Source organism: Lacerta agilis, chromosome 14 (genome assembly GCF_009819535.1).
Source record: "Lacerta agilis isolate rLacAgi1 chromosome 14, rLacAgi1.pri, whole genome shotgun sequence".
Lineage (NCBI taxonomy): Eukaryota > Metazoa > Chordata > Lepidosauria > Squamata > Lacertidae > Lacerta > Lacerta agilis.
The window spans coordinates 46080164-46094009 of NC_046325.1; the positions used below are offsets into that span (position 1 = coordinate 46080164).

The 13846-nt window shown below is 41.9% G+C and overlaps 1 protein-coding gene across 1 annotated transcript; it reads left to right on the plus strand.

Annotated features, from left to right (window-relative positions):
* The first annotated feature begins 11496 nt into the window (after positions 1 to 11496).
* LOC117059161 (hairy/enhancer-of-split related with YRPW motif protein 1-like) lies at positions 11497 to 12792 on the plus strand. The gene is given in 2 exon segments (XM_033170711.1): positions 11497 to 11845; positions 11847 to 12792. Coding segments are annotated over 2 exon segments (909 nt in total). The 5' UTR covers positions 11497 to 11615; the 3' UTR covers positions 12526 to 12792.
* The last annotated feature ends 1054 nt before the right edge of the window (positions 12793 to 13846 follow it).

The following is a 13846-nucleotide window of genomic DNA, read 5'->3' on the forward strand; positions in this document are numbered from 1 at the left end:
AATTTATCCATACTTGTGCATACAGATAACTATATAATAGCTCACTGCTTATCTAAGGCAGCTGTTTTGTCCTGGTTAAAATTAAGCAGAAGTAGCAGTAGATGGGAGAATATATGATTTTATGTAACTAGCAGCAGATTGCAGAAGACTTTCCCATCTCCCCAAATTTGCCTTTTTTTACTTCTGATTCAGGCATACTCAGTAAAACCTTATTGATTCCAAACAAATTACTCGTGGTGATGTGAACAACTTAGGAACACCCTGAAAATGAATTTAAGGCAACAGCTGCAAAAGAGCAAAGCAATCCATAATTCCTGCATTTATATCCCATTTGTGAAGAAACAGCGAACAACATGTCTCTGTGGTATAGTTTAAACAAAAGTGATGTTCTTCTGCATTCATTCCTAAAGAAAGGCCTGTAGCCAAGAAACCGCCTGATTAGTTCAAATCAATATATGAAATTCCCCCCCCCCCGTATGTTAAAAGTGTCAGGGGCCCTTCTCGGGCCCTTGCAATCACAGGTTCACAATACTGCAGTGCAAAAATAGGATTCACAACTGGCAGAATTGTTGTTACCTTCCGGATTCTAGAGAATGGATGTTGGCAAAATATAACTCCCATCACCTGTGACCATTGGCCATTCAGCAAATGGAGCTTGAGTCTAACAACATCTGGAGAGCCACAAGTGCCCCATCTTTCTAGTCAAGGGGAAGAGCAGCAGAGGCAGATTTAGGGGAGCGTGACCAGTTTTCCTGCTCTGGATGCTAAGTCGAGAGGGTGCTGGAGGGGGTATCGCAACAATGACTCAGAACAGAAAGCAAGAGGGGAGTGGAATTTTGGTGTTGCACAGGGCACCACTGAAATTTTAAAGCCCAAAATCTGCCACTGGGAACTCATTCTAACCTCCTGGCATACTTTTTGTGTCTCTCCTTTATCATCTATAGTGGGAGTGGTTTACCTTTTACGGGGGCTGAGGACCACATTGAGCCATGGGCCACCCCTCCAGGGGACAATGATCAAACACATATTCATTCATTCATTCATTCATTCATCCTAAAACAGTATCAGTAAATTCATCTTTGCATTAACCAACAAAGCACTGACCATTGAACCATACCCCCACAGCATTATTATTTTTTTCATATTAAATTCATGCTTTTCATAAACGATTTCCATTTGAATCATTATTTCCCTTGCCAATTCGTATTTCATTGCCAATTTGTGCATTGTTATTAAGGAAACGCTGACCACTGAGAAAACACCCCACCTCCCAAGACTGCTCTTCAGAAATTTTCTCTTGAAATGCTTCCTGTTGCCAAGAGAAACGCACAACCCTTGCATCCCGTCGCTCACTTTAGGTTGCTGAGCTTTCCGTGAGCATTTGAATGGCGCTTTTATGTTGCTTCTCCACTTTGCTGGCTCTAATACATAAAGTAAAGCACTATCAACAGGAGAAGTGGCTCTCAATGCTGGCAGAGAGATAGCAGTCTTTCCTGACAACCTCTGTAGGTCAACAGAGCTTAATAAAGGCATGCAGAATGCTGCGGAAGCTCTCAGTACCTAGAAGCTACAGATAGTGTTCAAAATGCTTGATTTTGGATTTTATGGGACTACAGGCATTTTGGACACCCCAAACTGACCCCCAAAATTGGAGCGAGCAGGAGCGAATTTGTTGTTGTTGTTGTTGTTGTTGTTGTTGTTGTTTGCTATTCTCATGGGCACCTAAATTTAAGGCACCTAAAATGTTTTGGGGCTAGTTACATACCCTCCAACATGCTGAGGCAAAAAAAAAAACAGGATGCCATCTTCTGGGGCTGTTGTTTCCATACAAGACACATGACCCATGCGAGATCACAGCCCTGAAAGATGCACTTTTGGGGGGTGAGATAGCAGTGCCCAAAATGGCCTCCGTGCTCTCATGCAAAAATAATAAAAATAAAAATGGGATGTCCCGGTTTTATTGGGACATTTGAGGGGTATGACATGGTGCACTGGGCGCTGGCCCATGCTACATCAATACCTTGGAGCCAACACATTGCCCTGGATGTCTGAGCCCATCTCACCTAGTTGGGCCACAACTAGTTGGCAACTGTGACTATAAATTGTTCACAGTGATACTAACAAATAGACTTTGAAAAGTAATGAGTGATTTAATACATACTGCCCAAGCTGGGTTCTTACCAGGTTGAAGACAATGTGGGAAACATAATAAATGTACAAGAGACCAGATTGAATTTGCAAGCAGGTAATGTTATTGGACACCTTCCTCCCCGTTGGGCTACAACACTTCAACAGGAAGGTTCAACAACTGGGGCTATCAGTGGAATTCCTGCGCACAATGTCCTTACTATCTGCCAAGGCCACAATAAAAACTAGGTTGTGGGACATTGAGCACCAAGAACTCATAGAGGCAGCAGGCTAAACATGTTCCCCTCTTTATTTTCATCTTCTGTGGGCACAAGAAACAAATTGTAATTATCTTGATTTTCTAATGAACCCCCCAGAAAAAAGGGCTTTTTCGTTGGCCAGGTTCAATGCAAATCCATCGAACCTCCTATGGGGAAGGTTCTTAGGCAGGGTGGAGGGTGAGAGGATTTGTCCATGCGACGACCACCAGGTGGAAGGCCTTGTTCATATGGTTTTTCACTGCAAACTTTACGACGATCTCCGCCAGCAATTCCTGTACCAGCTCTGTATCCCTAGAAGGAGACCAGAGCGGGAAGTCTTATGTTTCCTACTAATGGGGACTGACCAGGAGCTTACCAAATTGGTAGCTCAATACCTACATTTGCTCTTTTCTGGTTGTAATATTCTGCAGTCGTCTGAGTTATCAGGAGACCCAGAGATGTGATCGTGGTCAGCGGAATCTTGTCTCTTTTCTTTTCTAGCATAGTCTGTGCCACTGTGAAAGTATTAATCCGCTTCTGTTTTGTATGTATGTTTGTTTGTTTGATGCCAATAAAAGGTTGATGAATGAATTTGCAAGCCGCAATTAATTTAAGATCAACTATAATCAAACCCAAATAGAGTGGCCAGGGGATTGTTTAATAACATTTACCTCCAATGAAATAAGGGATAAAATATCACAGAAAAGTGGAAAAGGGAAATTTAAAGTTGAAAGAAAGGAGATTATAATTTTAAAAGAAGTCCCGCCTTGTTTATTGAAAGAGAGAGATAGATATCAATTTCTGGCCAAGGCCTTAAAAACAAAATCAATAATATTCAGGTTGGAATTCCCAGAGGGGATTTCTTTCAACTTTAAATGAAAAAGACAGAGATTTGAGACGGTCAAAGACGACGATATATTCTGGAGAAAGTACTGGAAAGAACTAGGTGGGGAAAGGCAAACTGTAGACGGTGACCCAAATGCTTCTATTAGTAACTCCCAAGTTCTGTGGAAGACTTACTTTGAAATGAAAAATGCCCTTAAGAACATGCTGCTGGGGGGGAAAAATACGTATTTTCACAAACCAAATGGTCCAAAATTGTTACAGCATTAGAAACCAAAGATACCAAAACTTTTTGGTCACTCCTTTCAATAAAAGTTTCCACTGATTTGCCAAATATAACTGATGAAGCTTGGATTATGCATTTTACTTCTTTTTTATGATTTTAAATCTCTTCCTGCAGCAACTACACAATTTCAAATTACTGTCGAGGAGCTGAAAAGGATAATTCTTTCATTCAAGCAAGGAAAATCCCCTGGTATGGACGGTATACCAATAGACCTGAGACTAAACGTGGAATGGTGGGTCATTAATCTTGTCCCCCTTTTTAACTCCATCTATCATTCAGGCCTTTTACCTAAATCATGGAATACCTCAATCGTGGTTCCCATTTTTTAGAAAAGGTGATAGGAACTGTCAGGAAAATTACAGGCCCGTTAGTCTGCTACCGAACATAAGTAAAATCTATGCTAAATCCCTGCTTATTAAACTGGAAGAATTGATGCTTACAAAAAGTCTACCTAGTAAGGAACAAGCTGGTTTTAAGGCAGGTTCTTCAACTCTTGACCACTGTTTAGTCTTAAGTCATCTTGTGGACAAGTATGTCTTGAGAAATAAACGAAAACTTTTTGTAGCATTTGTAGATCTAAAAAGCGCGTTTGATTTGGTCGATCGTAATAAATTGTGGGCCAAATTAGAACTTCTTGGTATTGATCCCTACCTACTCTCATTGATTCAAAGCTTACACTCCAGTAATCAAATATATGTTAAAGTTGCAAAAGATGGTAGACTTGCAGGTCCAATTATGAGCAATCAAGGGGTTAGGCAAGGTTGTATCCTGGCCCCCACCCTATTCTATCTCTTTCTATCTGACCGCCCATCTTTTCTTCAAAATGTAACCACTCGTATTCCCTATTTATTTTGTTTATACTGAGGGAGTGTGGGACTACATCAGGTTCTGTGTTGACAATGTTACACACAAGCGCCAGATAAAGATCTATCCAAACAGGAAGCCTTGGATGACAAGGGAGGTCCTGGGGTTGCTATAGGCAAGGAATATTGCCTTTCAGAATTGGAAACAGGTCGCTGTATAGTATTGCCAGAGCGGATCTAAAGAGAGGCATCTGTGCGGCCAAGGAGGCGTATAGACAGTGGTTGGGGAATTATCTACAGAGTAATAACACCAGGCAGGTGTGGCTAGGGGTACAGGAATTGACTGGATACAAACCCAAAGATTCCCTGGTGGACGAGGGAGGGACATCCCTGGCAGAGGAGTTGAATGTCTTTTTTGCTCGCTTTGAAGCAACATCTGCAGCGACATCTGTGGAGGTTTTGCCATCATCATTACTGTCATCGTCACCACCGGTATGAGGGAATGTGGTATTCAGTGTAGAAGAAGGAGAGATTAGGAGGGTGCTGAAGGGAACCAACCCAAGGAAGGCTACAGGGTTGGATGGTGTGGCTGGAAGGGTATTGAGAGACTGCGCAGATCAACTAGCAGGAGTTTTTACTGGGATACTGAATCGATCCCTATCTCAGGCTACTGTTCCATCCTGCCTAAAGTCCTCCATTATTGTTCCGATACCAAAAAAATCAAATTTGGAAAATCTGAATGACTTTCATCCAGTAGCACTCACACCTGTAATTATGAAGTGCTTTGAAAAGCTAGTGTGGAATTATGTTGTTGCCTGCCTACCAGAGGGACTGGACACATTCCAATTTGCCTATAAAACGAAAAGATTGACAGAGGATGCCATGGCGATTGCACTCCATGCTGTTCTTGCACATTTGGAGCAGCGGGGAGGCTATGTCAGATTGCTTTTTGTAGATTTTAGCTCGGCATTTAACACCATCTTATCACGACGTCTAGGACCTAAATTGGGAGGCTTGGGGCTCCCGCCATCACTCTGCAGGTGGATATTGGATTTTCTTTCAGATCGCCCTCAGAGGGTCCGGTTGGGCCCCTACACCTCCAACATGATCAGTACTAGCCGCATGAAATGGAAGTCCATCAACCTCACCAAGAAACTGGCACAGGTACAGACAGACATCTTCTTTCTAAGTAAATGCAAGAACCTGGACATTATACCCAAGGGTCTTAGAATTAAGAACCCTCTACAATCCACTTATCCTACTGAATATGCAAAGAAACTATGCCACACTCTCTCTCTTGGGGTGTGGAGCAGTCATGTCTGAAAGCTCCGGAGGAGTGTTTGTTATCAGTCTGCAATAAACCTGTCTTTAGAAAGATGGGCTTCCGCGTGTCATCATTTCGTTGCTGCAACAAGAACCCCACAGCTGGACTTGTTTAATGCTCTGCAAAGAGAAGTGTTGCTGGTCTGCGCAGCAGAAGCGTTTACCAGACCAGTACACTAAAAAAAAACTCTTAATTAATTTGTTTAAAAATAACTATGAAAAAGCTTGGAAAGGAATAAGGAAAGAATTTGAAAAATGGAGTTATCAATATGGGGAAGAATCTCCATAGTTAAAATGAATGTCTTACCGAAAATGCTATATTTGTTCCAAATGATACCAATTACAAATAAAGAGAAACGCCTTGAAGAATGGAGGAAAAATATAACGAGATTTGTATGGCAAGGAAAAACACCACGGATAAAGTATAAATTATTGACAGAAAGAAAGGAAAGGGGAGGATTGGCATTGCCAGATTTAAAATTATATTATGAAGCGGAATGTTTAATTTGGATTTGAGATTGGATCAGATTGGAAAAAAGTAATATATTAGCTCTTGAAAGTTTTAATAATAGATACTGTTGGCATGCGTATCTTAATTATGAGAAAGTAAAAGTCAATAAAGAATTTACAAACCATATATTAAGAGGTGCATTATATAAAGTTTGGAACAAGTATAGATTACATTTGGAACCACAGACACCTTGGTGGATATTACCGATGGAGGCTTATAGCATCAAAAAATTGAATATGAAGACGAATTGGCCAACATACAGACAATTACTAGAAGAGGAACAAGGGAAATTCCGATTAAAATCCTATGAAGAGATACGGCAATATGAAGTGGACAGATGGCAATATATGCAACTCAGAAGCATATTTAATTCAGACCAAAATAAAGGCTTTACAAAGGAAGACTCGAAATTTAACATCACAGTGATGCAGAATAGCAAGAAATTACTATCCAAAACATACAATCTTTTATTGGACTGGGAATTGATGGAGGAAGAAGTAAAAGTAACCATGATTTAAATGGTCTCAAGATCTTGGACAAACTATTTATCTAGAGCAATGGGTAAAACTCAGGCGAGAAGATATACGATTTACTGCCTCATATACAATTAAAGAAACTTTTAACTTTAATCTACAAGTACACATTGACTCTAAGACTACCTACTGAAGAAGAATTTTCAAAACAGGGCCCTGTCCTGATGTATACACTTCATCTGATGTGTATTCCTGAAAAATGCCCATTTATTTGTAATTCTTTGGCATTTATTTTCCCAACTATCCTCTGCCGCTATCTGTGGAAATATTTCAGATTGTACGTATTCAAAAACATAATCATTCCATTTTTCCATTTTTCCATTTAGCCTTTTCTTTCCATCCAAGTGCAATAACTGCCATTCCAGCTAGAATCATAATCTTATACAGCTCTTGCATATTACTTTTTACTTTGTTATTTCCCAGTATTCCCGAAAATAGCAAATCCCTATTCACTTCTGTATTTATTTGAAATAATCCAGAAATTACCTTTGTAATCTTTTGCCAATAATCCTTAACCAGACTGCATTCCCACCACATGTTGGAATATCATCCTTTTTCCTGACCACAATGCCAACATTTGGGACTAAACCCTTTCACTATATACGCCATTTGTGCCCAAGTTCTATACCATGCAAGGACTTTATGATTTAATAAAAACGGAAAGAGCAGAGGAGACGATGAGGACAAAAATGAAAATAGATATGGTGCTGAACAAAAGACAAATAATGGAGAAAGGGATAGCAGGGATGTTATATAAATTGATAAGTGACAAAGAAAGAATGATAAGGATAATCCAGATTAAATGGGAGCAGGAAGGTATGATCCCATCAAAATACGGTCCAAGAACTGATGAAGAATATAAACAATATTAAAACAGAAACGTTTAAAGAACTAAGAATTTTTTTATTAAAATGGTATAAAAAAATCTGATGTATAAACTTCTATAAATAAATCCATCTACAGAAGAGATTATTTGAAACAATTGTATCATTTGAACTACCATCCAGTATTATTTTACTGCTGTGGCCTGAGTTCTTGCCCTTGTACCATTTTCATGTTAGATTAAAATGTGAAGCATTAGATAGAAGAAAAGTTTGTAAAGATAGAAAATAAGAATACATAGAAAATTTGGGAAGATTATTGAATGCAAAGATTACTGTAACTAATATAATGGGAAGGAAATCGAGTTGAGGCGGAGGGAAGTGGGAGGAGGGAGAAAAGAATAAATATGATTGATTGATGATATATAAAGATATGGGGGGAAAGGGTGGTGGTTGTGATACATGTGTACAGTGCAATGTAATATGAAAAAATCAATAAAAATATTTAAAAACAGGGGCAAGACCATAAATGCAAAAAAAAGTTTGTCTTGCCTATTTATAGAATTTTGCAATGTATTTGGCATTACTACTGAGAATCGTTCATGTACAATTACTTATATACCTCTTATACACATTGACAGTATGTACAACTTCAGCTGTCGGATTGTATCGAGATGGCCAGGGGAGTGAGACAGGGTTGCATTTTGGCTCCCACTTTTGTTTAGTTTGTTTTTGAATGATCTAGAGGCAAGCCTAATGGACCCGGATGGCCATCTTCCAAGAATAGGAACCAGAAAGACCCCTCTTTTGTTGTATGTGGATGATGCAGCCATCCTCTCTCACTCTAGACCTGGCCTGAAATACCAACTGAGGAAGTTCTTAGACTATTGCTCTGTCAATGGGTTATCCATCAATTATGAAAAATCAAAAATACTGGTTTTTGAGAAATGATTTTCCCTGTGTAGATGGGCACTGGATGGCCTTAACCTTGAACAGACCAAATGCTTCCAGTATTTAGGGCTCTTATTTCATCACTCAATGTCCTGGAACTGCCACAGGCAGACCACCTATCAAAAGGTGGAGATAAACAAATTCGCTATACTCCAATTCTTTTTTACAAGGGGAGGCCATTATATGTTCCATCAGCCTTAAGGGTTTTTAATGCAAAATCTGTTTCCGAACTTCTCTATGCTTCAAACGTCTGGTACAACAGTTCATTTCCTAAGTTAGACGGGTTCCAGGCAAAGTTTCTTCGGTCCTGGTTACAGGTCCCAAACTGTGTCCCAAATTCAATTCTACTTTTGGAAACAGGCGAATGCCCACTCTCCACCAAAGCATGGTGGGCTGCCTTGAGATACTGGCTCAAGATCTCAGTATTCAGCATGGGGAAGGGATCATTAGTACATTTAACCAACAAGAAGTTTGTCAGCCCGTGGCTGAAAACTACGGCCAGAAAAGCCACTTTGATTGGACTACCATCATCCCTTCTATATCATCTGGGTTACGACACTGCCCTTGAATCCCTGAGGCAAATGCTTTGGGACATCTCACATAGCGACCTGTGATCTCGATCTTATGTAATTTGTAGCCCGGTCGCAGCTGGAATCCAAAATGAGGAAACCCTTCGGGGTGAAATAGGGGAGATATCCCGATACCATGTTCTGCCCAAGTTAGCAGTTTGCACCAGCTTGCCTGTGTCAGCAGTCTCCGCCCGGGTTAGCAGCCTTGTGCCAGCCGTCTACATCAGCTGTGTTGTTCTCGATACCTTGGGGACTTTTCTATTCTCGCCTAGGGATTGTGTTATACAGGAACTTACAAGAAGAAGCAGTAAGAAAAGATAAGAAAAGAAGAAAGGTATTAATATTGGAAATTAGCCTCATAGGTTATACATATGAACTGTATATGTTGCACATACTGGGCTAGACCTTTATGATAGGAAATAACCAGTAAAATTTTCAGTTATTATCATTCAGCCTGTTGCGCTTTGTGTATTGTGACAACTGCATTATACATCCTATCAGATGTCAAAGCTAAACAATTAGATGGCTTTTCACAGGCAGCCCTGTTTCAGGAAGCTTTTAATGTTTGATGTTACGTTGTCTTCTATTATTATTATTGGTATACAAATGATTCTGGAATGAAACAGCTGTGAAACAATCACTGAGGCAGCTAGTGAGCCAGTAGCGAAAAACTCATTCCGAAATCGGGTGAGAGCTCAATGTTGTGCCTACCAAGTGGTGACACCGATGGCAAAGCAAACTTTCTTCGCTGCTTCTGTCGCATCTGTGGAAAACAGTTTCAATATACTTTTTCAGCTATAACAGTTTCAAGACACTTTATTCAGCTATATGTGGGATATAGCTATTAATGATAAATTAACATGTGCCATTAAGGTAAGACGGGAAATATGCAGGAGAAATTTTGAGGAGATAGGGAGGGTGTTTGTAGAATTTGTTAAAACGGAAAGGGGTCAAACCATCGCAAGAGGTGTTGGAATTTTGGGTGGGTGCTTTGTCAAAAGAAAAAGAAAAAATATATACTTTTTCAGGTGGTTCGTAGTCTAACAGAACCACCTTTGCCACCGGGGTCCAGTAAGAACTCCAAGATCTCCTGCAACAATTTTGCATCCGGCATGGAGTTTTATGATTTGTGTTAAAATTGTTAGGAATTCCTAAGCACAGAGACCAAACACAGGTGTCTCCTTATCAGTCCTTGAAGGCCAGCGCTAGTGAAGACCGGTTAATGAAGACCTGTGGTGGGAGGGGGTGTTTGCTCCTTCAAGATGGGAGTGTTGAGCGCTCAGTGTCTCAAAGGTTCCTTTAATCGAGCATCATGATTGGTTATATCAGGTCATGGAAAAGGAGCCAGTGTTTTGCTCAAAGCTGGCTTAGGTCATTGTATGGGAGCTTTCTTTACAATGCAGTTACTATTACCTGCTATGCTGCTAAACTGAAACCTGATGCATGCTCAGAGACCTCTCCCTCACTGCGAGAAGCGAAGTTACAGGGAACCAGGCAGAGGGCCTTCCCGGCAGTGGTGCCTTCCCTGTGGAACGCCCTCCCTTCAGATGTCAAGGTGATAAAGAACTACACAACTTTTAATCAACAAATATTTGTTAATATGGAACAGGCTAAACCTCTCGTTTTGGGGAAGAATTTCAACAATCAAAATGATTGTCCTTCCAAAGATGTTGTTTTTGTTCCAGATGATTCCAATTGTGGGTGGGACTGGGTGTTTCAGGGACTGGCAGAGGGAGCTATCAAAATTCATTTGGCAAGGGAAGAAACCCTGAATTAAACACAAATTACTAATTGATATTAAAGATAGATTATTGTGGACTTTAGGAAATGCAAATTGAATATTCAGCCACTTATTATTGAGAGGAAGTGTGTGGAACAGGTCTCGGTGTTTCGATTTCTGGGAATGGAGTTGAGAGATGACGTAACCTGGGGAGAAAACAGCAAAGACCTGATGAAGAGAGCACAGCAGAGGTTATATTTTCTGAGAATCTGGAAAAATAATCTCTCAAAGGACCTGTCGATGGCATTTTACCATTGTACTGTTGAGAGTGTATTAACTTATGGTCTCTGTGTGTAGTTTGGGAGTTGCACAGTCAGGGAAAGAACAATGCTGTCCAGGGTTGTAAAGACTGCGGAGAGAATAATTGGGTGCACTCTTCCCACCTTGGATCAAATCTATGCCTCCAGGTGGTATAAGAAAGCTGCAGAGATAGTGCAGGATAGTGCGTACCCCGGAAATGATCTCTTTCAGCTTCTGCCTTCTGGAAGAAGGTACAGGGTTATAAAGACCAGGACTAGCTGCCTGAGAAACAGTTTCTATCCGAAAGCGATTTTGGTTCTAAACACAGTGTAAGGCAGTCTCTGTATTTAGTTGTGGGGCATCAGAGTTTTTAGGGGGCTAACCAGGTAGGGTATTAAAGTTTAGGAGGTTAATTATGCATCGGTAGCGGGAGTGGCGTCGGCGGTGGAAGCAGAGGGCGCGCTGAGCTGGCACCGGGGAATCGCCGCTCATTCGCACCAGGCGGGCAGCAGGAGCAGGACCTCCCCTCCCCATTCCGGACGGTTGTTTAGAGGGATCCGGCAGCAGCATGAAGCGCTCGCACCCGGACTACAGCTCCTCCGACAGCGAGGAGCTGGATGAGCCCATCGAGGTGGAGAAGGAGAGCGGAGACGAGAATGGAAACTTGAGCTCCGCTCCAGGTTCCATGTCTCCAACCACCACTTCCCAAATTCTGGCTCGGAAAAGACGCAGGGGGATTATTGAAAAACGCCGCAGGGATCGGATCAACAATAGCTTGTCAGAGCTGAGGAGGCTGGTGCCTAGTGCAGGGATCAGCTAAACTGGAGAAAGCTGAAATCCTGCAGATGACTGTGGATCACCTGAAAATGTTGCACACAGCAGGGGGGAAAGGCTACTTTGATGCTCACGCTCTTGCTATGGACTATCGAAGTCCGGGCTTCCGAGAGTGTTTGGCCGAAGTTGCCCGCTACCTGAGCATCATCGAAGGTCTGGACACTTCTGATCCTCTCCGTGTCCGCCTTGTGTCTCACCTGAATAATTACGCCTCTCAAAGGGAAGCCGCAAGCAGTTCCCATACAGGGCTTGGACACATCCCTTGGGGCAGTGCCTTTGGACATCATCCTCACATCTCCCACCCATTACTTCTGCCTCAGAACGGGCATACTACTACGAGCAGCACCGCAACTTCCACAGAAGGTCATCATCACCACAGCAGAAGTGGGGCTCCCCATGCTGAATCATCTTCACTGAGAGCACCCCCTAATGGCAGCATTGGACCAGTGATTCCCGTGGTCACTTCAGCTTCTAAACTCTCTCCTCCCTTGCTGTCTTCCATGGCTTCCCCGTCTGCATTCCCCTTTTCTTTTGGTTCGTTCCATCTGTTGTCCCCCAATGCTCTCAGCCCGTCTACACCGGCACAGTCGGCCGGCCTTGGCAAACCTTACAGACCATGGGGAACGGAGATTGGCGCATTTTAAGAACTAGCAGGGTGGCGAAGGGGCGCGTTGTCTGTAAAATAGCCAGCTGAGCTGGGGCATCTGAACTCCTTTTTTAACAGTTTGTTGTCAAAGGTTCAGTTCCAGTTTTAACAGAGTTTGTACAAAGAAAACGTTTTTCCCCACCCAGCTTTCTATTAGCAGATTTTTAAAAAAGCAGCAGTTGCCAGAAGTTTATCCATTTTTTGTAAAATCTTCATAGATGTTAATTTAAAAATGATAATAAAATAGAATTTTGCTGACTCGTTCGTTATCTTAGTGGCATTTCTCAAGCGATCCTGTTTGTCTGAAAACACTGGATCTTTTTTTAATGTAGAATTTCCGTCTTTCTCTCTCCCCTCCCCCAACAGAGCCTTAACTCACATTTTTGTTTGGTTGTGGGGGTTTTGTGATACTGAGATGTTTTTCAAGGGAGAAATTGTTTGTAAACTATGTTTTGGCTTTTGTATTTCCGAGCAAAAGCGTTGACAAATCAGATGGGGGGGAGGAACTGGGCGACCCATAAAGAAATCTTAGAGAAAGACCAAAACCAAACCAACCTAAATTGAGAAAATTTGAAGAAATCAAACATCATCTTACAGCTTGGCTACAGTATCGTCAACTAAATGATGTTTTCAAATTAGAACGAAAAAACAGGTTTGCAATGGAGGTATTGAAGTTGGAAAAAGATATATTACAGACAGGGGCGTCTTAGCCATAGAGGCTAGTGGCATGGGGCACCACAGCGCCAGGTTCTGGAGGGCGCCAGGGAAGAGGTGGAGGCTGGACACGGTGCCTCCTGGCATCAGCTTGTCGCCCTCGTCTGCTTCCGCCATGCTGCGCCACGCCTGGAGCCTCCTCCCTGCCGAAGGAGCCGCCCTCCAACCCCACTGGCAGCGCTGCCCTCACCCACCTCCACCATGCCGCACGCCTGGAACCCTGAGAGCAGGGAGTGGGCACAGCAGAGGAAACCAGGTAGATTGAAAGAGCACAAAGCATCCTGAAGATGCACACTAACCTCTGACATCTGTTTTCATAGGAGACATTTTTCCTGCCACCACTCAAAACAGCAGCAACCCTGTATCTACCTGTCTCAAATCTCGCAGGATCCCTTCCCGCAGAAAGGGTGACTAAGCCAGCAAATTTCATTCAACTGCCAAGATTTTTGGTAAAAAAAATAGGACTCCCCCCCTTTTTTTTAAAGGTTTTTGCTGCTGCCTTGTGGTTTCATTATTCTGTGATTTTACAGTAAATTATACCATTGTTGCAGTAGTATTATTATTTTTTTGTTTAAATTGTTAATTTTAGTTTTAATGTGCATGCA